The sequence below is a fragment of the Spinacia oleracea genome, chromosome 6 (genome assembly GCF_020520425.1).
Source record: "Spinacia oleracea cultivar Varoflay chromosome 6, BTI_SOV_V1, whole genome shotgun sequence".
Taxonomy (NCBI): Eukaryota; Viridiplantae; Streptophyta; class Magnoliopsida; order Caryophyllales; family Amaranthaceae; genus Spinacia; species Spinacia oleracea.
Genome location: NC_079492.1, coordinates 1788051 through 1813058, shown reverse-complemented (window position 1 = coordinate 1813058; position 25008 = coordinate 1788051). Strand labels below are relative to the sequence as shown.

At 37.3% G+C, this 25008-nt stretch overlaps 2 protein-coding genes across 6 annotated transcripts; both read right to left on the bottom strand.

The window, feature by feature from the left end:
- Nucleotides 1–341: 341 nt before the first annotated feature.
- LOC110776884 (uncharacterized) lies at nucleotides 342–9259 on the bottom strand. Its single transcript, XM_021981449.2, has 14 exons — nucleotides 7922–9259; nucleotides 4563–4674; nucleotides 3960–4072; nucleotides 3745–3867; nucleotides 3469–3641; nucleotides 3148–3223; nucleotides 2389–2475; nucleotides 2216–2296; nucleotides 2075–2107; nucleotides 1714–1767; nucleotides 1577–1618; nucleotides 1048–1126; nucleotides 891–961; nucleotides 342–765 (listed from the first exon to the last, which is right to left on the bottom strand). The coding sequence occupies exons 1-14, from the start codon at nucleotides 8117–8119 to the stop codon at nucleotides 676–678; spliced, it is 1332 nt and encodes a 443-aa protein (XP_021837141.1). The 5' UTR covers nucleotides 8120–9259; the 3' UTR covers nucleotides 342–675.
- Nucleotides 9260–9634: 375 nt separating this feature from the next.
- LOC110776891 (lysine-rich arabinogalactan protein 19-like) lies at nucleotides 9635–24917 on the bottom strand. 5 transcript variants are annotated; one of them, XM_021981457.2, is made up of 6 exons: nucleotides 24762–24917; nucleotides 23966–24042; nucleotides 14988–15076; nucleotides 11326–11397; nucleotides 10253–10863; nucleotides 9635–9930 (listed from the first exon to the last, which is right to left on the bottom strand). In XM_021981457.2, the coding sequence occupies exons 3-6, from the start codon at nucleotides 15052–15054 to the stop codon at nucleotides 9841–9843; spliced, it is 840 nt and encodes a 279-aa protein (XP_021837149.1). In that variant the 5' UTR covers nucleotides 15055–15076; nucleotides 23966–24042; nucleotides 24762–24917; the 3' UTR covers nucleotides 9635–9840. The 5 variants fall into 5 exon arrangements, with proteins under 5 accessions (XP_021837149.1, XP_056686624.1, XP_056686625.1 ...); XM_056830646.1 differs by having other exon boundaries at nucleotides 24845–24863; XM_056830647.1 differs by lacking the exon at nucleotides 11326–11397 and having other exon boundaries at nucleotides 10253–10895.
- Between the last annotated feature and the right edge of the window lie 91 nt (nucleotides 24918–25008).

Here is a 25008-nt window from a genome sequence, read left to right as displayed (position 1 = left end):
ACTTGATTTTATTTTATAATTAAATTAGTGCAAGACGAAAATAAATAAGTACGAAGTATTTAGTAACATTCATGCGTAAAGTGGCGGATATTCCTTGTGGCTTGGGTGGGCCCAACCACCCAGCATTGTTCCGGTGTATTTTTAGTTATGGCTCATATCCGTAAAATTTGTATATAATTGTAAAAATTGCATACTATATTGCTTAATTTTTCTAGTATCACTCTCGTTAAACTGTTCAAGGCACGCCACTACAAAACTTAACAGTTAAACACGTTATATTTAAAGTTATGGCTCATAACATAAAAACATACAAATATTTATTGTGTTTCCAACTAGAGCGATTTATTCTAACAAAGAATTACTATTTCGACAACTATCTAATACAGTAACACTAACCAACAGTTTGATACAACTAATTCTGCCACATCATCAGTTGATGACATGAATACTAAATTACACAATACTCTAACTTGTTAACTTTCTTACCTTACATAGTACATAGTATTAGACTAATTTACACCCTAAATCCCTAATACAATGAAATAGCATTGAAAACTCAATGCATATATTTACACTATCAGAAGAAAAACTTAAAACTTTGAACATTAATTATACATGTATTTGATGTATAAGATAGAGAGATTCCTAAAACTAAGAAAAAGAGAGTCTCATGAATCATGATAGAAGCGGCGACTCAATGTTATCTAAGTTGTCGTCTTTTTTAGACTCAAATTTGGATCCCAAGGCAATCATCAGAGCAACCATCTGTAAACATTAGAGCAAATGTAAGCAAGATGATACAGTCTTGAGAGAAGACTATCCTAACTTTTGTAGTATCTTTCTTTACAAAAAATAAAATAAGCAGAAGGGTGAAACGAGAGTGCATGTACCATGAATAGTGATGAACAAACGATACTAAAACCTTTGCAATCAAATGGAGCATCTTCAGACAAGAACCATGCTGTAACCAGATTGGTACAGAAGTTTAGACACATTGTCAATCATACATATTATTTGACATCTAATGTAATGTTAAATATAACTCACAGGTTAATGGGCTCATAACTAGTGGTGATAACAAACTTGCAATAGATTGAACACCTGCAATAAACCCTTGTGCTTTACCCTGCAATTATCACAAAACTTCACTTTACAAAAGCAACCAAAACAGAAAACAGAATGATAATGCAATTATGCAAAAAAGACAATGGCCCGAAAAGGCAATGATCTGGTCTTCTCAGTGTAGCTGAGACCTTCTCTAAACCTCTGTTTGTTTCACTTGAAACTGTCTGATCTGATCTGGTGATCTGATCTGATCTGATCTATCCTGATCTAAAACTGAAGTTCTGATATTATTATCATCGTATCGGTGTTGTGAAATTGTCAGCTTTCTGAAACTGGGATCCGACTCATCAGCAGAGTATTTTTTAAGCTAAATAGCCTTTGCTGAACTAGGCCAAAGTATGGTGAACAAACATAATTTTCAGTAGAATCTAGTTGAAAGCATCTTCCTTTTGCCAATGTGCACAAACATAATTTGAGGAAAAACTTAAATAGGAAAGAAGCTTATACGGACCTGATCATTAGAACTTGACCCTTTTGAAATAATAGCATAAGTCTGCCAAATTAGTAGACCATGGAACAATATTAGAGAGATACTTTACAAAACAGAAATAAGAAGTAGTTTCGAGACATTAGTTTCAAAGTACTCACAGAAGGTTTCACAAGCACATATATAACTCCGAATGAAGCACTCAAGTATGGCACCTGAAAAAAATTCAATTGTTATGCCCTCAAAGAGCAAATCAAATGGAATTCGCAGATACAAAGGGGTGGCAATTCGGGTCAATGGGTCAGGTTTGGGTTTGGTTCCTGGTTGACTTCAGGTTGTGTCAAAAAATATCAAAAATATTGTAAAACATAATATTACTATAAAATATGATAAATGGGTCAAATTGGGTCGATTTCAGGTCATTCGGGTTCAGTTCAGGTCGGATTCGGGTTTCTCTCAGTAAATTCACCTTGTGTGTATACTAATTATTCGTTGCTGCCTAAAAAGTTTAGATGTGCTTACCCAAGTAGCCCAAGCAAAACCATAGAACAATGCCTGTAAAAGAAAATTATTATTGGCTATCAATAGTCCAAGCATTTGCATGAATGTAATACACATTTTACAATCAAGATGGCACATAGAACTTGATTCATCATCACTTACATAAGCTGTTGATGCAAGTAATGCCGCGCATAGTATCACTTTTTCTCCAACCAATGGATTGATAAGAGGAAGCACCAATATCTAAGACATACCCAGAAAATGTAGATTAATCATAATCTTAGCATATGTTGATTTAATTTGTAATAACCAAAAGCTGGTGTATGAAACCATACCTGAGAAACAATTGAACCAGCTCCAACAACCATCAATATCTCAGAAAACTGGTTTTTATTAAAACCAAAAGCTGCCTTCAGGTAGTACTGCAAGGGAATAAGGAACATATCAATCCTTTTAGCATGATTATTAAGACATGCAGGACACATAAGAAATTTAAGAACTATATTCATCCATAAATCTTTAGTTTGCATCATCCACATATTTAAACCGAATTGAATAGGGAAAAAAAATTAAAACACAGGAGTGTAGTATTTTCATAGAAAACGATTTTCCTTTTTTTAATCATTTTACGTTGTTTGGTTTGGCAAGGGATGGAAAACAATTTTCCATAACTCCCTCAATGGTGGGAAAACCTTTTCCTTTTAAAAGGGAGGAAAACCGCTTTTCCACTTTTCCCCCTTACCTCCCTCTCCCTTCTTCCCCTCAATCTTCACCATCTTCTCCAGTTTTCCTTTAAGGAACCAAATAAAGGAAAACTAATTTGGAATTGTGTTTTCCCTTGGAAAATGTTTCCATAGAAAATCATTTTGCACTAAAAACGTTTTACACCAAACCAAACAGAGCATTAATGTCCTTGTATTTTCACGCCAAAAAATGTGTGTTTTGCTCTCTTGTGTTGTGTGAACTTATTAGGTTATGCACTTCCATTGTGCTAGCCAAGGGAGTAAAATCCTATTATAGATACCAGATTTAGCCATTTGGGCTTAATCACTAACAAAAATATTCCAAGTAGTATAAATTTCAATGTATCTTACCAATAAGACACCGCTAATGCCGGACATTCCCAACTCGTAGAAGAAGGAGACCAGAGAAATCCCACGCAGTGTTGGACTACAGCAAACGAATCTTGTCAATATATAACTCAACACACATCACAAATACATTTGAACAAGTTACTCACTAATCACTAAGGCCCTGTTCTTTTTGGCTAACTGCAATTTCAGGACTTAACTCGCAGTTCAGTTCAGTTCAGTTCAGCTCAGCTCAGCTCAACTCTAAAGAACAGGGCCTAAGAAACTATATATGAAACAAGTAAACTAGTACACCATCTTAATGAGCGTAGAGAGAAACTGAACCTGCTAACAACTACACTTGCAGCATATTTCATAGAACTGTATCGTTGTTTTGGAAAAGTCAGAAACTTGGATAATAGTGATGACTGTGGCTCCTGTCTTTGTCTTTGCTTGACAGTCTCCGGTAAAAAGAATTGCATGTAAACAGGGCAAAAGATCAAAAGAGCAATTGATACCTGGGAAAATCATGAAAACATAACATTCTCACTGATATTATGAATATTATTATTAACAAAAACATTAAACAACTATGAACAGTCGAAAGTATGATGAACATGCCTCAAAAATGTATTTTTCTGGGAGAAATCGAGCCAGAACATTTCCTAGTACATGTGATGCTGAAAATAGACCGGTGATCCAGCTAAATGCTGCAGCTCTTTTGGAATCCTCAATCACATCTGCCTGTTTGAAGGATAAAACATTATATTTTGAGTTATTAATATGTATTTTTTTTCCAGATTTTGAATGATGAGTTTGAAAGGTCAGTTTCTTACAGCGTAGGCAACAGCAATGCAGAAGATACTCCCTTGGCTTATAATGTAGGAGATTGTTCGAAGAAAATAATAAGTATATACAAATTCTCTGGACTGGTCAATGGCAAGTAAGGCTGTAATAAGGAATTAGAAGAATGAATGTTAACAGTATGCTGTTTAAAAACCTCAGGAACAACAATAGAACAAGAGCAACAACGGGAACAATTGTTACAATTACTTATCAACGAAAATGATAAAGGTCGGAACAAGTGACCTTTAAGCCATGTCACATTGATGACATGATATGCGTATGTGTCATGATTTAATTGGAAACTAAAATATTTAACTTATATAACCTATTATGCATGTTACAGAAAAAGATAGGAAAATCTTAATATTCTAATTTGTTTCCTTCTTCGTATCGACTACCTTATTTACACATTTTCATAGTAAAAATATTTTGATGACGCAAAGCTTGTGTGGTGCCTATATGTACCAATTTAACTACGACACGTAAGATTGCTACAACTAAATGTTATTGCAACTTGCGACCTTTATCATCACCCATTTATCAAAAGATGTACTTGTTTCAGAAAATCAATTATTAGTAAAACAAACACATACTGAAGGGGATAATTGTGGTTGATACAGTAATAAGGAGCAGAGGCTTCCTTCCATACTCATCAGCAAGCTGTCCCAAGAGTGGAAGTATCACCATCTTAAAAATTCCAACAACCTGTGTTTTCCAAACTAACTTGCATTAGAAATTCATAACTTTAAGAACATAGCAAACAACAGTATAACCATTTGCATTTTCCGTTTGCAAATGCTTTTTTATTCATGAATGGAATGGTTCATATTCACAATAATAATTATATATTACTCAAGTTTGTTTTGTTCAGGAAATAAACAAAAAAAAGTACATCAAAATTCAGAATCTGTCAACAAGTATTAAATAATTTATGCAATGCTACCACCAATCTTAAAAACTCACTTTCTAGTTTCTACTTAACAAACAGATTATATTGCAGAAAATCAAATAATAACCAACCTGAAAAAGAACAACAAATCAAAATCTATGTCAATTGTTTTTATATTCAGAGAGATTCTACTACTAACAACTTCATAGCTGAGTCCTTTCCTAGAGGCAGTTCTTTAACAATTTTAACACATTTGCACTTTCAGAGTTCTTTCAACAACACTCATAAATTCTCTTTGTTCTTGTTTGTTTCTTTTACTCTTCTTGTTCTGATGGAAATATGTCTTTCCTTTCATGGTTAGACAATGATTACATTAAATAAAAACATAGAGTAACATAATTCTATTTAATAAGTGGCTTTTCTTTGCTTTCTGTTTGAATAATTGTCTTTCTATCATAAGGGGGAGGAAGGGAGCCCATACCCGTATCACGCTGAATCAAGATAACATGTAATCTAATGTTTTGTTTTTATTTTTGACATCGGATAACATGTCATTATCTCTGTAATAAGCAAACAAAAATTCCCCATTTCATGGCTTGAAAATTTCATAAATTTATGTTACACCTTTACGTAAATACAAAGTAAATAACTGGGATCCAAAACAACTTTGTTTAGAGAAAATAGCCAAAAAAAAAAAATATATCGTCTTGAAAATTCAATTATTAGTTAATACTCCTCCGTCCCTTATTGTTTGCTCCATTTGACTTTTCAAGGTCTCTAAGACATGACTTAATTTAACCCAAATATCACTAACTTTAATCGCGTAAAATATCTAAAAGTTAATATTCTAAAAATATACAATGATAAATGCCGATTCAACCAAAACCACGTGATTATATTATTTCTTATAGATAAAAGCTGGTTGATGATGACAACTAATTAAAAACTCATTTTCACTTGGATCGTACCCTTTTTGCAACTCAAAAGAGAATATAGTAATGGAAAATACTTAACGCAACATCATTAAAGTATCTAAACATTTCTAGAGCATCACTTTTTAAACTAGTCAAATTACTTCAATAAAAGAAGTAACTACTTTTTTAAAGGTATTCTATAAAAAATCACATATATCCTCTCTCTAAGAGCAAAGATTGGCGCTAGTCTGAGCAACAGTCTTAATGAGTGTTACCCTAAGACCTTCCATTTAAGTGGAAGTGTATGACAAAAGTCTGAGCAAGAGGTCTTGGAATTCCAAAACTCTACTAAAACTCTACTTAAGACTTTTAAACCGTAAATTCAATCTTAATTATGATTATTTTTTCTTTTTTATTTTATTATTTTCTTAAGTTTGAAGAGTTTTGAATGAGTACGAGAGGTGAAGTGGAAAAATTAAGTAAGTCTGAAAGGGTCTCAACAAGAATATGAGAAATTAAATATAAATAAAAATTAAGAAAAAGATTATGTGGAAGTCTTAGCCTATACCAGCGCTAATCTTGCTCTAATACAAGTGTTTAGAACAAGACTTCGTCCCTATTTGGCAATTCAATTCCTCCATTTTATTTATTAAATGTTTTCATCCGTAGCAGTTTTGAGTTGAATTTTAATAAACTAATATGCAGGAATTGTAGTTTAGTATTTTTTTTTTTTGGTTCTATAGTTTAGTATTTATTAATAGTAGGTGAATTATTATTATTTTTAGAAAAATACATTGTAACGAAAGATGTACTCCGTATTAGAGCTGTCAAAACAGGTCATCGGGTCGGGTTTGGGTTGGGTCATCTCGGGTTTCGGGTCATGATCAGGTCGGGTCGGGTCGGGTCAATATTTCATTCGGGTTGAGTTCGGGTTCGGTCGGGTCGATTTCAGGTCGGGTCATATCGGGTTTTTTCCTATCCCGGGTTCAGGTCGGGTTCGAGTCGGGTCACATTTCGGTCAGGTTTGATTTCGGGTTCGGGTCTTATCGGGTCGGGTTTAAGTCGGTTTGTAGCAGATAATTTCGGGTTCGCGTCTTATCGATTCGGGTTTAAGTCGGTTTGCAATACAATTATTTTCGGGTTCGGGTCTTAGTTTGGATCGGATAATAATCCGATCAAATAGAATTCAGATCGGGTCACTCTCAGGGACGGGTCAAACTCGGGTCTGATAATTAACCTATACATTTTAAGGATTTTATATTCTAAAAAATTTTGTTTAACTTATTTTAGAGTTAAATTTTTCAATATTTAGCAATAAATAATTAAAATAGATATATCAATGAAGTTAATATTTGGTCGTGTCATTGATAACTCGGGTAAATCGAGTAGCGGGTTCTCACAGGTCGGGTCAATAGCAGGTTTCATCGAGTTACAATCGGTTTCGGGTTGACATCGGGTCGGGTATCAAATCGGGTTCGGGTCATTGTTCGGTCGGGTCAGTTCGGTTATCGGTCATTTTCGGGTCGGGTTCGGGTTCGGGTGTTACAACATCGGGTTAAAATCGGTTATCGGTTTTTTCGGGTCGGGTTTCGGGTTACCTGTTTTACCGTAATTTCGGGTCATGGTCGGTTACGGGTTCGGTCGGTTCAGGTCGGGTTTTCGGGTCGGGTCAGTTTTTGACAGCTCTACTCCGTATTGTGTAGCGGCTTATAAAAAAATGTTCAACACTTAAAAATGGCGGCTTTGCATAAATTTAATACTAAAAAAATATGAAAGGAGCACATGCTAGTTGATTTTAAGTAGATACTACGTGTTACTCCATTAGTTGTTTGTATAAAAGTATTTTATAATGCTTTTTAGTGTACACGTCGTATGATTATTTTATTAATGAACTAATTTTTACTTTAAAAAAAATCAAAATTAAGAGTAAATTAGTAAAAGTTGTAAAAATAGAAATGTGACTCGGTAAAATTAAGGTGCGACCAAGGAAATACGGAAGTTATACTCGTACAAAAATTGACTCCGTAAACGAAAAAAATACAATAGAGATAAGATTAAGGAAATAAAAGCCTAACTTTTTCCGTAAAAAAAAAATTAATGAAATAAAAAGTGGTGTAGTTGTAAAAAGGGGAAGAGAGAGAAAACATACAGTTTGTTGAAGGCCGTTGAGATAAATTGCTTCAGAACATGTAGTTTGTTGAGGGCAAAGAGCACGAGTAGTAACGTCAACCAAAACAGACACCGTCATTTCTTCTGCTATCCAGTGTATACATAACGGCAACAATAACGTCATTAACGGCCGTATTTCTCTCATCCCTTTCTTAAACTCCGACTCTGTTTTCGCCATTGATGATGAATTCGATCTTGATTACAATCGATTTGTCAACAAAAATAGCAGATCATATAGTATATAGTATGTACTCTGTAAATGTTGTTGATGATGATAAAGAGAGAAAATTAAAACTTAGAAGTGAGTGCAGAAAGGACAAGGGTTAATCTGGAGTACAGAGAAATGTAATGAATTGATGAATGAATGAGATTTCTGAGGTTTTTTGGATTTTGTGGCAATTATTTAGGGGGGGATTATATGTGGCGATTTATTAGTCGTTGGAATTTTAATTAAATAAAGGGAACGTGAGAAAGGGGGGTAAGATTTTATGTGACATACGCTGGCGCGTGTTTGGCGTGTGATTTTGAGTGTTGTTCTTCTGCGACTTGTGTTGTACTTGTGTCTCATCTCACTTCAATAATTAATACTAATGGCGTGTTTACTTGAGTCACACAACAGCCATACTCGCTAATAAGAGTAAAGATGGCCGTGGGTCGGACCGGGCTTCGGGCCGAGTGCCTAACCGGAACGGGTTCATGTCGGGCCTACATTGTATCGTGTCGGGTCGAAAAGTTCAAAACACGGTCCAAGTCTATGGATTTTCGTGCCGGCCTGGGCCGTTGTCCCTAAGGCTAATTTTACTAATTTAACGTGCCGTGTCGAGTCGTTCTACCCGTGTTTTTTCCAAAAAGAAAGGCTCAGGCTCGGCCCGGCCCACGACTTCGTGCCCTTGCCGCCTTATCCGGCCGTGCTTTTTTCGTGCTTGTGTCGGGGTGGGCCGGGCTTCGGGCCGGGCCGACCTACAGTCATCTTTACAGGTCACTATGGCTTGTAAAAAATATATCGATTTTTTAAGGAAATAAAAACGAGAAAATTAGGAAAAAGCTCTTGTTTATTAAGATTTTACCAAATCTGGAGATGGATTGAGCTGGTGATGAATATTCTAGACACAAATCTGGTTGTAGAAATAGAAGCTTCTAATGATATTTGCAGAAGAGGAGAGAGAAAATGGTTGCTTGGGACTGGTAGACATTTATGGCGAGAGTGGTGGGAGTTATTGCCCAAAATTCATTCTTCATTAGCTTCAAGTTGTTGATTTTTTAGGATTTTTTTTAAATTTTTCTGGATTTGTGATTTTGTGATGTTGAGAATCTGTTGTTGATGATGATAGCTTGATATGCTTTTTATTTTTCTTTTAAGAAGTTCGATACCGTAGTTTCAATTATTTCTTTCGTTGGGTCATTGGCTAAAGCGAAATTTTGTAATGTATTAGGACATCTCATTAGTAAGTCGGTCTAGACCGATTTATCAGATTCGGTTATTCTTGATCGATTTGACGTAGAAGAGGCGTGATTGGATTATTTTGATCAAAGAGTCCGAAAGAAATGGTCCAGATGGAATTACTCAACAAAAGGGTGAAACGTGTAATCTAAATTGCGCTTTTGTTGTGTTGTCAACCCTTATTTTTTATTTTATTAATAGTATCTTACATTTTATTATCAAATTAATAAAAATAATAATAATGATATGGAATTACTCAACAAATTGTTATTATTTATTTTATTTTTAAGAAAAAATGATGAATAACTCAAAAATCATAATATAGGCCAAACAATGTAAAATACTTTTGAATTTGGTGGCCAAAACGATTCTATTTCTCACAATTGTTTCTCTAGAAACAGTTTCGGTAGAACTACTTCTAAGAAACAGAAATTACTTTCCATAAACTAAGGTTGAGATTACAAAACAACAAGCAGAGCAGCTGCTACAAGTCCTGTCATATACTTGCTCCACCAGTATCCTTGCTGATAAATTGATATACCTTCATTCTGTTCCCACAACACCATTTAGTCAGAATAAATTAGTTAATACAGAGTATGTATATATTTTAATTTGTAAAGAAACAAAAACGAGAAAAGAAAAGCTCTTGTTTACTAACATTGTCAGTTTCCAGTTTTTTTGATTTTGTAAGTCATATGATTTAGATTGAATAATGAACTTAAAAAAAAATCTTACTCATTATAGTAATCATGTTGTTTTTTGAAAACTGGAAACTACTTTTTGTGGCTTTCATATTTTTGGTTTTTAGTTTTGTAAAAAAACAGAAAACTGGAAACAAAAAACGATAACGAATGGGCCCTAAGATTTTACCAAATCAGGAGACGGAGCTGGTGATGTATCCTCTGAACTATCAGAGACAGCCGTCGGAGGCGCTGGTGGACTTGGTGGCATCGGAGCTGGAGCTGGTGCATGATGGTGCCTCTTGTGCTTATGTTTGTGCTTCCTCTTCTTTTTTCCCTCGGAGGGTGCTGGTGCTGGTGCTGTTGATGGACTATTTATTGGCGCCAAGCTTGGTGATATAGTCACAGGCGCCGGTGCAGGCGCCGCCTTTGTAGGTGCTGGTGCAGGAGCCGGCTTTGTAGGCGCTGGTGCAGGAGCCGGCTTTGTAGGCGCTGGTGCAGGAGCCGGCTTTGTAGGTGCTAGTGCAGGAGCTACAGTTGCTGGGGTAGGTGATATTGCCGGTGGAGGTGATACAGAGGCTGGTGGTTGAGCTGGTGGCTGGACTGGTGGTGGCGGCTGGGTTACTGGTGTTTGTACAGGTGGACTAACTGGAGAAACTGTGGGAGGTGGCGAGGCAGTTGGGGTTGACACTGGTGGAGTGGAGGAGGGTAGTGGGGGTGCTGTAGTGGGCGGGTTTGGAGGAAGTAAAGGTGGTGCAGGCAATGCATTAGTTGGTGATGTTGCTGGTGCTTGTGCTTGTGCTAGTGCCACGACAAGAAACATGCAAACACACCTTAGAGTAGCCATATTTCTTTAGTATGTCAAAAAAGAATGAAGGTGGTTTTATATACAATAAAGGAATGATGGGCTTCTAAGCAATGGAAAGGAGGTTGGTGAAGAAGGGGAGAGGTAAACCTCAAATGCTAGTTACATCTTATCTTACTGATTTCTGACAGTTGTGAATTTTATTTAAGTTTATAAAACAGTATAATTTACCTGATTCCTATTTTAAACTTGAGGTAATATGCGATTAAGTTTAAAGAGTGGGGATCCTCTCAATTCCTTGAAGAAATGGATGGCCCATTCTTATAGATATACATATATAAGACAGAAGACAGACATATGCAGATTCATACATAATAAAACTTAAAAGTACATCAAAATTCAGAATCCTTTTTAACTGTCAACAAGTATTGCAGTAAATCATGCAAGGTTATTATCACCTGTCGCTGGAAAATGACTGCCTACCAATTCCAGCACCCACATAAAATGAAGTTCCAGGAACATGTTAACATCTACAAGGACATGAGAAAATAAGGTTGCCAAAGTCTTTCATATATTTCTGCATAACGAACTAGGTTAGAATTGAAAATATTTCATGTTATTCAAAAAGCCAAGGAATTTGAAAGAAAATTTTGTCTGCAAATTCTTTCTTAAAGTAATACAGTGCTTGTTCAAAATCAAACTCTTTTGTTTACAAATTCTTTCTTAAAGTAATATAGACTCTAATTGATGCAAAAACGATACAGTGCTTGTCAAAAATCCTACAAACGTGTAACCTCACCTTATATTACTCATTAAAAACAAAGCTACATGAATTTAGCAAAACAAAACTAAGTAAGAGTTCTAAACCATCTGTATTAAATATGTACCTGGAGTGTGAAATATTACAGTACATGGAATAAATATGGGAAACGGATATCAACCCTCCCACAACGCAGTATGCTAGGTCTAATATCTAGTCACTACTCACTATAAAATTCTTGAAATCTTTTCTTAAATCTACACGAGAATAAAGTGTAAGTTATTCACAAGTTATTATGCAAGTGTTAGCCTGGCATCCTGTCACTTTCTTATGTCATTATTGGATAACAAAGCAATTAGTAAGATTAAGCTCGCAGAAGTTTATTGGCTAGGATAACAATGAGATTATGCAAGAGTGACAAAAAAAAATCCAGAATGCAGTCAGAGATATTCCTGCAACTGCACTACAGTACTAAGAACAGGCACGGATTTCAGAGCCTAATGAGGAAGGGTTCAACAAGCATCCGTAAGCTTACGCCATTTTTGAACAACTTGTTCCAGCATACCTAAATACTTATTTTGTCGTTTTATAAAGTCGCAAATTTGAACTGTTGTCAAAACACCTGATGATGCACATACCAATACCTACGGTCCGAACTGAAATGCATCTTGCCACAAAAACAAAGAAAAAAACAGGAAAATGAACAAAGAAGATCTCCTGATCTACATCATCTATGTTCATCTGAAAGCACGGGAGTCACAACTGGGAAGAATCAGGATTTCGCCAAACTTCCCTTTAATTTTTATGTCATAAACTGTAGTCATGCTTTCTATTTAAGGGTTAAACGTAAGTTGGAAACAGCCTCCATGTGGTTGCAGACTTGCAGCTGTTTGCTCTGACGGAGTCAAAGATTCACTACTTTGACTTTAGGTTATACCGTTATAATTACAATGGCTCGCTAAAATGCTTCCGCAAGGTTGTTGCAAATCAAGAACAACAACAACAACAACAACAACAACAACAACAACAAAATCATAGCCTAATTCCCAAAGAGATGGGTCGGTTGCATACTTGCATGAACCGAGAGTCTGTCACATGTGGCCATCCACAAATATCCTCCACCTCTATTAGCTTCCATCTAATGCTATATCATCTTGCAACCCCACTTTCTCCATGTCCTTTTTAACTCCCTCTATCCAAATCATCTTTGGCCTCCTCGATTGCGTTTGAGATCTCCACCTTCCTTACGGGTGCATCTTCTGGCGTCTCACACGCCCAAACCATCGTGGCCGATTCTCTCTTATCTTATCCTTAATATCTAAATATACCCACAACTTCCCCAAAATACCTAAATTCTTAATTATATCCCTCAAGGTGTCCGTACAAATCCATCCCAGCATACATATCTCTGCTACAATATTTTTCATATGCTCCTTCCTAAACACCAAACATTCTAATCTATATAATAATGTCGGTTGAATTGGCATCCTATAGAAATTCCTTTTAACCTTAAAGGTACACTACGATCTTAAGTGACCTCTCTCCATTTTAGCCACCTAGACTTTATTTTATGAGTTACATCCTAACCGATGTCCCCATTTCTCCATAGAATCGATCAGAGGTACTTGAAACGTCCACTAACAGGTAACTACTTACCGTTCAAAGTCATAACATCACCTGGCCTCCTCCCAATGCTAGTACGGCACTCCATGCAATGTGTTATACTCCACTAAGCCTAAACCCCCTACATTCTACGTTTTTTCTCCATCGCTCTGACTTAGCATTAACTCATCCACCAATTGATATCACCCTCAAACAGCAAACACAACAGTACTGTCAGTACCTCATCTTGGATAGACCTTGTTACTTCGTCTAAAACTGTTGCGAAGAGGAAAGGGCTTAGATCACCATAAACAACATCCTCATCCTATGACTTTCTCTCACTTCTCTCCTCCTTCTGACACCACACTCTCTCTTTCTTATACCCCAGTTCCCACTATCTAGATCCTCTTCATGTTCTCTTCCTATAATTTTTCCCACAGCCAAAAGGATCCTCTTTTGATCCTCTTTCACTCTATAAAGAAAAGATAGTACTTAAGATGGAATGACCAGCATAGGAGTTGCATCATACATTCTATCATCACCTTTAGGCATTGGCATAACAAAAACCAATCCATTTATTGAGGGGACAATATCCATGTCAAGAAAAAATGGCCCACAAGTCTATTTCATGACGCCAAAAAAAAAAAAACTGAACAAGTATGGTCTTAACAATAAGGCGCAGCTAAAGTCCCTTTTGTGAGTCCAGGAAAGTTTATCCACATGCATTTCCTATGTTCTTCACTTCCTTTTGTCGAAGTACAAGGTGGATCTGGAATTGAGAAGACAAACCTTGACTTTGAGGATATTCAGTTTTCGGAACTTATTATACTCGATCATCAGGAAAGTGGGAAAGAAAGAGACAGTTCTCTCCATCAAACTTTTGATTGAGGATATTCAGTTTTCGGTACTTATTATCCTTGATCATCAGGAAAGTGGGAAAGAAAGAGACAGTTCTCTCCACCAAACTTTTGGCGTGCCTATTACTTCCTTTGCCTACTACAACTCTACAAGAGAATTAGGATTGTTGAGAAACAGGTTCGCCACATCCAGTTAGTTTACATCCAGCATTCTACACTTGACTCCCTTAATTACTTATTGGAAAGGAATGGTTCACTTCAAGGTAAATGTCTATACCAACAGAAAACTATTTACAACCTTCAGCAGCAATTGAGCCTTAAAAAATCTCAATACCCTAGCTTTGTGTCCCTTTCCTAGAATATTTGGAATTAGCGCTTTGAGCTTTGCGGTAAAAACTGGGTTCGTCCAGTAAGTCCATCACCTTTAGTCAACCAGTGGGATGAGCCATTTGTCAACAAGAACAAAAGGTTCCAAACATACTTTCCATATCCAGCATCTACCTTTCAGACATTCAACAAATTGTTATGACAGTTGGTTTTGCACAGATTTTGTTTCATTTTGAGGTTTTCACATCTAGGCTCAATTCTCCTCTTACTGAAATCTCTTTCCTTGTTAGATAGGGAAATTTAAGCCATAAAATCCACAGAAATAACCCTGTGTTACTATCAATAATAATCAGTGGACATATAGGTACATGCTCTACAGTCTAAAACATTACCACTGTAGATCGACAATATTGAGAAAGACAGATATGAAAAAGGGTACACATGCTTAACTATGATTGTCAAAAATAGCCGATGGTAAAAGAAACATTGATGAAAATAACAGTATGATTCATATCAATTCCTTAAAGAAACAGAACAACAGGCATGTAGTTACAAATGTACAATATCAAAATACCTTGAGGAATATAAAATCTGTATAAAGTGAGTTTCCTGCAAGAAGGGGTGTGTATATGTACCAACATGTTTCTTGACAAACTCTATAACCTGCAAAATGTAAAAATATTTCCTTTTTAGATAATAAAAAAAAACACAAAAGATATATTGTTTACAAGGAAACAAAATCTAGCTCAAACTTCAAGGTATGTGGAGGCACTTTCTACTTGGTGACTTGGTGTTGCACCTCGTCAGAATGTTTTTATCCCATTCAAAATAATTGTACTAAGGTAAGAATTCCTTTCATTGAATAATACCAAGAATTATGTAAACCTTCAGAGTACAGTACCTACAATCTATCATGCAATGTCAGGTAGAAAGATTACAAGATAAAGAGTATCAAGAGCATGAACAGAGCTACTCTATGCAATATACTTGTTGAAGAAAGCCTGTATATCAGTAATGTCAGTACTACTTTCCTTGAATGACTGAAAGGTAAAACAAAAAATACATCAACTTTCGATAAAATTTCAAGGTCTGCCTAGTTTAAAAGTCAACTTTGGAAGTTAGCATAGTTTAATAAACTTTTACCCGCCTCCTCTGAGTTATCTCACACTTTCGCTCGACCTTTACACAGTGGGATTTCATGCTTAATGTTCCCTTCCTTGATTTATTTTTTCAGCTTCTTTCCATACTACTCAAAAACACTAGCTGTTAAATCACTCCAAAAAATAGAGACATATAGCTGATCATTCACATATGTTAAACAGTCACAACGTATGATTACTTCTGCAGTTCTGCTAGTTCTGCAACTAGAGTTCCCATCCCACCCATCCATGATGCACCAAACATCATGTTCACAGCAACAAATCCCTCCCCCTTTTCCAGGGCTACTAAGGAGTATCATTATCAGCAAAATAGAGGTTTTAGTTCTTATTCTCCGCACGGCCGCACCAGAACTTTTGATATAACTCCGTGTCTTGGTTTAAAGTAATAGAAAAAAGTCCCAAGAGACATATTCTCCTGGAACTTGGATATCCAGATTCCAGAGAAAGGAAGCACAAAAATATATCTGCAGAAGATACTTGAACACAACTATATGGCCGTTTTACAGAAATTGTTACTCTTTCTGTTACAAAATGAAGTTTTTCATATTAGTATCTAACTACCCAAGAAGAAGACCGGGTCCTTGTACGGTCAGTCGGACACGGCGGGCTAAAAGGAAGAGGAAGAAGCAATTCAATTTAATTTTTTATATTTTTTTGCAATTTTCAAACCCTAGATCTGTTAATTGGGGTTGAAGATTACCTAATTTCTTGTTGAAACATTGGGGCTTTTTTTAGAAATGTAATTCCGAACATGGTGGTGTAATTCCAAATATTCCTTCTTTTTTTGTCCACTGAACTGAATTTTTTTTTGATAAACTGGGTTATGTTCATCTCTATCCATCAATGTTCTTTAGACAAAATTTAAGTCACCAAAAACTAAAATCAAACCAATTCCATGCTTTCTATTTAAGGGTTCTAACGAAAGTTGGAAACAGCTCTGACGGAGTCAAAGATTCACTAATTTGACTTTCGGTTATACCGTTATAATTATAATGGCTCGCTAAAATGCTTCCGCAAGGTTGTTGCATATCAACAACAACAAAATCATAGCCTAATTCCCAAAGACATGGGTCGGTTGCATGAACCGAGAGTCTGTCACATGTGTGGTCATCCACAAATATCCTCCACCTCCATTAGCTTCCATCTAATGGTATATCATCTTGCAACCCCACTTTCTCCATATCCTTTTTAACTCCCTCTATCCAAATCATCTTTGGCCTCCTCGATTGCATTTGAGATCTCCACCTTCCTTACGAGTGCATCTTCTTGCGTCTTACATGCCTAAACCAACGTCGCCGATTCTCTCTTATCTTATCCTTAATATCCACATCCCCAACTTCCCCAAAATATCTAAATTCTTAATTATATCCCTCAAGGTGCCCGTACAAATCCATCCCAACATACATATCTCTGCTACAATATTTTTAATATGCTCCTTCCTAAATACCAAACATTCTAATCCATATAATAATGTCGGTTGAATTGGCATCCTATAGAAATTCCTTTTAACCTTAAAGGTACATGCAAAGAACTCAATTCTTGCTCACAACTCACACACAGTGAACTCACATAATTATGGAAAGGATGGTTGTTTGTATATTGATAGAGCATAAAGCTTAGGTTACACCAAGGACATTCGATTCGAGAGGTTCTGTCTCTCCCAAAACTATTACAATACTTGAGATGCCATTTGTTTTCCCTTCCCTTCCCTTTTAATCCCACACAACACAACATAAGACAAAACTAATTAAGAATAGTACTACAGACAAAATGGTAACTTATACCAGACAAAAAGTCTTAACGCATAAAACCATTGCCTCCACTAGTTGAGGTGGTTCCTTGCTTCTGATAAAGGGGCTGCTGCTGCTGTACTCACAGGTCCCTGTTGTCCTGGTTGTCTTCTTGCATATGTACGGATGACCGGTGGGTGTCTTGCAGTACACTGTAAACTAAGATCTTAAGTGACCGCTCTCCATTTTAGCCACCTAGACTTTATTCTATGAGCTACATCCTAATTACGTGCTTATATCGATGTGCAAAGGCGAGGAAGTCGAGGAATGAGATTAAGCTTCTACAGACACAGGGAGGTAAATGGACAACAGACACTGATGAAATAAAAAATATCATTGTCACCCATTTTAAGCAGATTTTCAAGTGTGATGAAGATCCCGTTAGCTGGTGGGAAAACCTAAGTCAGCTGCATGATCTTACGGCGAAACTTTCACAAGAACACAGACAGATTCTGCAACAAGACTTCACACCTGCAGATGTCCACAAAGCGGTCTTCCAACTAGGTGGACTAAAAGCTCCTGGTCCTGATGGAATTCCAGCGGTGTTTTATCATAAGGCATGGGATGTAGTGGGAAAAGACATCACAGATGCTGTTCTTCACTTTTTAATTCTGGATACATCTTGCGAGAGTGGAATCACACTCTTATTGCATTGATTCCAAAGGTGGAGTGTCCTGATACTCAATCACAGTTTAGACCAATCAGTCTATGTAATGTGATTTACAAAATCATTTCTAAGTAAGCCATCCTGCAAGATCTGGTTGGGCCGTTTCAGAATGCGTTTGTTCCTAAACGTAGTATGGGTGATAACTGTCTGCTTGCTCATGAACTCTTGACGTTTCTGAAAAGGAGAAAGAAAGGATTGCAGAGAATAGCAGTGCTTAAAGTAGATATGAACAAGGCATACGACAGGATAAGCTGGCAGTTTATTGATTGGCTACTTGGTAGCATGGGATTTCCACCTAAATGGAGACACTGGGTGCAGCAATGTATTACCACAATCTCATACTCCATACTAGTTAATGGCGAGCCAACTGGAGTGTTCAAGCCATGATGTGGACTGCGGCAAGGGGACCCGTTATCACCGTATCTCTTTATCTTGGTAATGGAAGTCCTTTCTAAGATGATGCTTAGGCTAGAAGAACAAGGAAAAATTAAAGGAGTTAAGATCACAAGAACTTCACCACCTACATCCCACTTGTTTTTTGCGGACGATTCTCTCTTCTGTTTTAAAGCTGATTCAAGGGCATGCAGGTATGTCAGAAGTACAATAGATTTATTCAGTGAAGTATCGGGTGAAGCAATCAATTTTGAAAAATTAAGTATTATGTTTAGCCCTAACACGCCACACCGAGTTAAGCAAGAGTTGAAAGAAATTATTGGAACTCCATGTACGGACACATTGGGGAAATATTTGGGCTGTAATGTAGAAGTTGATGGTCGTTCCTCACAAGTTTACTCACAGTTGGTAGAAAAATTGCAAAGGAAAATCACCTCCTGGCAGCATTTAACTCTATCACCTGTAGGACGACTACTCTTAGTCAATGGGATCCTAGCTGCATTGTGCTCCAATATTTTATCAATTTTCTTACTCCCGAAGGTAATTACGGAAAAGATAACTCCTATGCTAATGTGGTATTGGTGGAAAACAAATAGCACCACCAGAGGAATGTGTTGGATTAAACGCTCTCAGTTGGAATTACCTAAGGGCATGGGTGGAATAGGATTACGTAACATTGAGGCATACAACAAGGCACTCTTGGTAAAGCAAGCTATGCGGCTATATCACGCTCCAAACACACTCCTCTCCCGTGTATACAAGACAGCATACAATACCACTCCGCTGGAGGCCGGATTAACGGGAAATATTCACTACAGGGCTTCTTGTGCAAGAGTAGCTCAAGTTAGAGGAGGGTTTAGTAAGATTATATATAGTGGAGATACTATAATACAGAAAGAAAGGTGGACACAATCAGGGAAAATACAATACAGGCAAAATGATGTACCTGTGTGTTTGCAACACCCTGTGAAGACCCTTTTTAAACAAGGAGATAGAGCATGGAATCCTAGTATGGTTTGGAATATGTTTAAAAAAGAAACAGCTTATGAAATACTCAGCACTCATATAGCTGAGGGAGACAAGGACGATCAATATCACTGGACTGGTAGCCCGTCTGCACGGCTCACGGTTAAAGCTGTTTATGCCAACTTAGTTGGAAATCATGGAACCAGAGCAGGCACAACGCAAGAAAATAAGTTCTGGAAAAAACTGTGGCACTCCCCTTTATTGCCAAAGTGGAAAATATTTGTCTAGAAAATAATGTGTAAAGCACTCCTTCTGAGAGAAAGGATGAAACATAGAGGAATACAAGTTGATCCGAATTGCCCTTCTTGCAATAGTAAACGAGAAACTAAAGAACATATGTTTAGAGACTGTTGCATTGCCCGCCATGTTTGGAAAGCAAGTCCCTTGGGGATCAGAATACAGGATATTGAGACGCTTAGTTGCAAGCAATGGATATTGAATTGGCTCTGTTACTTGTGGAAGAGGATGGTCTAGATAGCAGTAGAGCAATGGAATTCTCGATAACACTTTGGGCTTTGTGGATTTACAGGAATAGTTTGGTATTTAGAGGAGCACGCATACACCCAAATAATATATGCAAAATATAGTTGAGCTGAAACGTGTGGCATTTAAAGCCATTGAGGACAGGAAAAGGTTCGTAGGGAATGGATGTGACAATAACTTGGCCAACCCAAGAGCCCATGGACAAAGCATTGTATGCATCAAGGGTAGTGGAAATAATTGCCCAGTGACAGTCACAGTGGATGGTGCATGGAAGAGGAATAAGAAGAAAGCACGTATTGATGAGGCAATCGGCTGGAGTGTAGCTGCTGATGGAAGAATTGTTGGGGAAGGAGCTGCTCGGGTCTTCAGCTGTAATACTCTAGCTACTGAAGCCTTGGCAGTTGGCACTACTGCAAGGAATTACAGAAGCAAAACGAAGAGGTTTTATGGATGAGACTATACTTACTGATTGTGTTAATCTGGTTACAGCAATACGCCAATATCCTAATTGCCCTTTTGAAGTACCTTCTATATGTAGTGACATACTTAAGACAGCTAGACAGCTAGTTGTATGAATTATGTTGTGGTAGCCAAATGTGATAGGAATAGGGTAGCTAGAGCTCATGATCTGGCCTGTATGGCTAAAAGAAATGTGCTGTAATTTCTCTTCTCTGTTTGTATCAACTGTCAAAAAAAAAAAAAAAAAACTTACGTGCTTATACAACGCATACAATCCGGAATAAGTATAATACTTATGAAAGTCCACCAATGTCATCGTCTTCCGGTACTCCTTATCCCATCACTTATTTAGTTAATTATGAACGTTTTTTGTCAAAACACAGAAATTTTATTGTAGCATTACAGGAAGAAAAGGCACCTAAAACATTTAAATAGGCAATGCAACAAGAGGGGTGGGGTGAAGTTATGGCAGCTGAGATTTCTGCGCTAGAAGATTAGGGTACTTGGACATTGGAAAATTTTCCGGAAGGGGAAAAAGCACTCGGAAGTAAATGGGTGTACACACTGAGAAGCGGGACGAAGATGGGAATTTGTTACGCTTAAAGGTGCGCTTAGTTTGTCTGGCAATCATCACCTGGCTTTCAGAGGAATAACTCGGACAAACAGAATGACAAAGTCGTTGTATGGCTTGAAACAAGCTCCCCGGTGTTGGTTTGAGAAATTGTCCACGACACTTAAACACTACGACTTTCAATAGTCGTGTTCTGATTACTCCTTGATCACACTTTCCAAGGGTACGTTGCAATTAAGTGTGCTTATTTATGTGGGTGACATGATTATCGTAGGAATTAGTACATTTGCACCGGAGAGTTTTAAAGCATATTTGAGTGAATGTTTTGAAATGAAAGATCTTAAAATACTTCTTAGGGTTGTAGATGGCTCGTAGTAGTCATGGTTTTTATGTCTGAGAAAATATGCTCTGGATATAATTCCAGAGACTGGGTTATTGGGTGCAAAGCCTGCGGATTTTCCTATGGAGCAGGATCATAAACTAGCATTGCAGAAGGGGCAGACTTGGCAGATGGTGAGAAATATAGGCGTTTGATTGGGCGTCTGATTTATTTGGCAGTTACAAGACTGGATTTGGCATACTCGGTCCATATACTTTCATAGTTCATGCAGTCACCGGAAGAGGAACATTGGGAGGCGGCTCTGTGAGTGTTAAGGTACTTGAGAAAGTGCCCCAGTCAAGGTATTCTACTTAGCTCTGAGTCTCTGCAGTGCTTTACAGTTGGAGGGATAGTGTGACTCGAATTGGGCGAGTTGTCCGTTGACTCATCGTTCCTTGACTGGTTTTTTTGTGTTACTTGTCTGTCTCCGGTGTCTTGGAAGACCAAGAAACAGCATATTGTCTCTCGTTCGTCTGCACAGGCGGAATATCGTTCGATGGCCGAATTAATGTGTGAATTAAAGTGGTTGAATCAACTACTACAGGATTTGGGAGTATCGCACAAGCAAGGTATGACATGTTCTGTGATAGTCAGTCTGCGTTGCATATTGCGCAGAATCCAGTATTTCATGAGCGAACAAAGCATATTGAGTCACATTGTCATTTTATTCGTGATGCAAACGAGGAGGGGATCATCTATCCTTCGTATGTATCAAGAGGATATTTTCATCAAAGCGTTGGGGAAGAGATTGACTATATAAGATTGATGGGCTACTCCACTTATCACCAATTGGTTTTAAGATGGAACCCCGTCAGGCTTATATGTGGTCAGTCTCTTCTAATGTGTGGGCTTGTGTAGCCCGGTGAGTTTATCATGGTATCAGAGCCGACGTTCCTGGCCCATTATCAACACCCGAGAAGAGAGGGCCTAATGAATTGAAGAATGCAAGATGGAAAGGATTTGGAGATCTGTTTGAAGCAAGAAGCCCAACAGAATTGATTTCCCCAAGTAGGGGAACTTAACCTCATGTTGGAAGACCAAAGAAGACCCAACGAGGAAGTGATGACCTATCCAAATTGCAAGAGAAATAGATGGGCTCACAGGTGAAGGGGAGTGTTGAGAAGATTAACCCACATGTGAGTTAGGACTAATTGTCCCACATGGAAGAAACAAAGAGAGATTGACTAACATATAAGATTGATGGGCTACTCCACTTATCACCAATTGGTTTTAGGATGAAACTCCGTCAAGCTTATATGTGGTCAGTCTCTTCTCATGTGTGGGCTTGTGTATGGCCCGGTGAGTTTATCACAAGTCCACGTTCCTTTCTTTTTCTTCTTCATCGACTCCCCATCCCGAATGGTGTTTGAAGCTTTGTTCGTGTAATGAAAACTTTCACTTGTCGTACAACCGGCTGCACCTCCAAGGCTATTTGTAGACACATGTGTTACGGCATGAATAAAAAAAATAACCTTGGTTGTACCATGTCAATGTATAATGGTCCAGATTGTTCATAATCAAAATAACTCACCAAAATTTGATAAATATCACCCCATTACATCCTTCCTGAGCAACTTGTATTAGACAAAACATCATTGCTTTCGTCTCCTTTACTCTTAAGCACAATAACTTAAGCAATTGAGGCAGCTAGGCTGCGTGAGATGGATAATGAGCAAACACACAACACATTAGAAAAAAGCAAAACACCGATGCTGCGGTAAGGGAAGACATGGCAGGGCTGGGTATTGTAGTTAGAGATGATACTGGTGATGTTTTGATGACTGCAGGTGAAAGAATGAGGGCGAGCTAGACAGCCCTGCAAGCAGAGGCTACAGCAGTTCTGTTTGGGCTGAAGTATGCATATGAAGCAGGCTACAGGAAGGTGGAAACGGAATCAGAGTGCCTTCATCTTGTGGAGATTTTAGTGAATGATATTCTTAGTTTTCTAAAACAATTTGATACTTGCATTTTTAATTTTGCTAATCGTGCTTGTAATCGAGTTGCACATATCATGGCCAAGGCCTCTCTTAACTTTGAAGAGGTACTGGTATGGATGGAGGACTACCCCCGATGTAGCCCCTTTTGTCATTGAGGACAAAGCTTTAGTTGAATGAGCACATAAATCATTCCCGTCAAAAAAAAAAATACTTCAGCAATTCAGGCACGAGCCAAAAACCTCGAAAAAAGCATTTGCATTTCAAGAAAGCTTGACAAATCGAATAGAGCATTATATCCTCCCCATGCAAACTTATATTTGAAAAAAAAAAACTTCATTGAATAGATAATTTTACCCATAAGCAACAAAATCAAGAGTTTGGTGTCTACCTAGTCAAAGATTGACCTTGGATGTTGATCCCACTAAGAAACAACAATGTCAAGAAGAGGCAATATAAGTCACAAAAATTTAAACTCAATTAATATAAAAAAGCTTCAGGTTATACTTTTTGACATTGGATGGAACTTCACGACATAACCACCTTTTTAGGGTTAGGTAAGACAAATTTGGGTTCAAAACAATAAGCTCAACGGTAAAACTCAAAGATGTTCCAAAGGTCCAAAAAGATGCAGAAACATGCTTCAGAGAAGGGAAGAGCAAGGAGAGTGAGAAGGTCAAAGTGTCAAACCTTATATGCTGCATTAATAACTCCGTCATTGCTGATATACCAGTGTTAAACCGTGTTGCTTCAATTTCCTCATTGACCTACATGAAACCCAATCGACATTGCTCAATCTCATAAGAATGTACAAGTCTACTAACCATTGTCATATAAGCACTCATCAAATCAGGAAACAGTGGAAGCTACACGTAGAGAGTAAACAGTATTCCTTCGGCTATAACCTGACCACTTGACTAACTTTTCCCATTCCTTATTAACACTCATTCAAAATATCCATCCTATCATTTGTTGGTTGACACTTGACAATAACAATGCACTATTACTCTGGGCAAAGCAAAGATCCATACAGGTGATACAGCCAGTCGAACTCGAAGGACGGTACCACAATGTAAATTAATACTTGAAAACACTTAGTCAAAAAAAACATTCAATCACTACCCAAAAGAACTTGATTAACAGCTAAAATTGACAACTGCTGCACCAGAAATATCATCAGCATCAATCTTCCTAATTTGTTTCCACATTATCCCAAAAGTGAATTGGAATTATCAAAAGGTCGTCTAACCCCCATTTCAAATAACAAACAGGCAGCAAATGTGAAACAAAATAGTAAAACAATCAAAATTCTTCAATTAACAGTTTAAATTTCCAATTACAACCTCCAAACAATCTATTAGAACAGTGTACATTATGCATGATCATTGCAGTTACCAAAGCGTTTATACAGTACTCCCAAAAAAACGAAAAATTACATAAATTTCTGAAAAATTCACTCGCAAAAAGAGAAATTAAAGGGAAAAACCTGGGGTAAGGAAACATGTCAACAACGTAGAACTTAGGTTTAGAAGTATCAAAATCATCTGGGGTTCGGAAAGTTTTGATAACCTTTATATTGCTCCCGGATGCATCTAGTGCTAGATTTACCAAGTCATTTTTTTTACCAATATATGAACAACTTCATGTACACCTACTTCTAAATCTTTATTCACTTTATTTCAGTTTAATAATTAAACAAGTAGGGACCATGTCATTTTGGTGGGTGGGAGGTG

Bases quoted from the DNA above. Each gene is read 5' to 3' on its own strand.
- LOC110776884 (XM_021981449.2), bottom strand. From the start codon at position 8,119: ATGGCGAAAACAGAGTCGGAGTTTAAGAAAGGGATGAGAGAAATACGG. The intron at 3,868-3,959 runs GTAAGAAACTGA...TCCTTCAAACAG, and splicing joins GCATTGCTGTTGCCTACGCT to GCAGATGTGATTGAGGATTC. The intron at 3,224-3,468 runs GTTCAGTTTCTC...CGTTTGCTGTAG, and splicing joins GCAAGTGTAGTTGTTAGCAG to TCCAACACTGCGTGGGATTT.
- LOC110776891 (XM_021981457.2), bottom strand. From the start codon at position 15,054: ATGTTGGTACATATACACACCCCTTCTTGCAGGAAACTCACTTTATAC. The intron at 11,398-14,987 runs GTATTTTGATAT...ATGTCCTTGTAG, and splicing joins CAGATTTTATATTCCTCAAG to ATGTTAACATGTTCCTGGAA. The intron at 10,864-11,325 runs GTGATAATAACC...TCGTGGCACTAG, and splicing joins CAGTCATTTTCCAGCGACAG to CACAAGCACAAGCACCAGCA.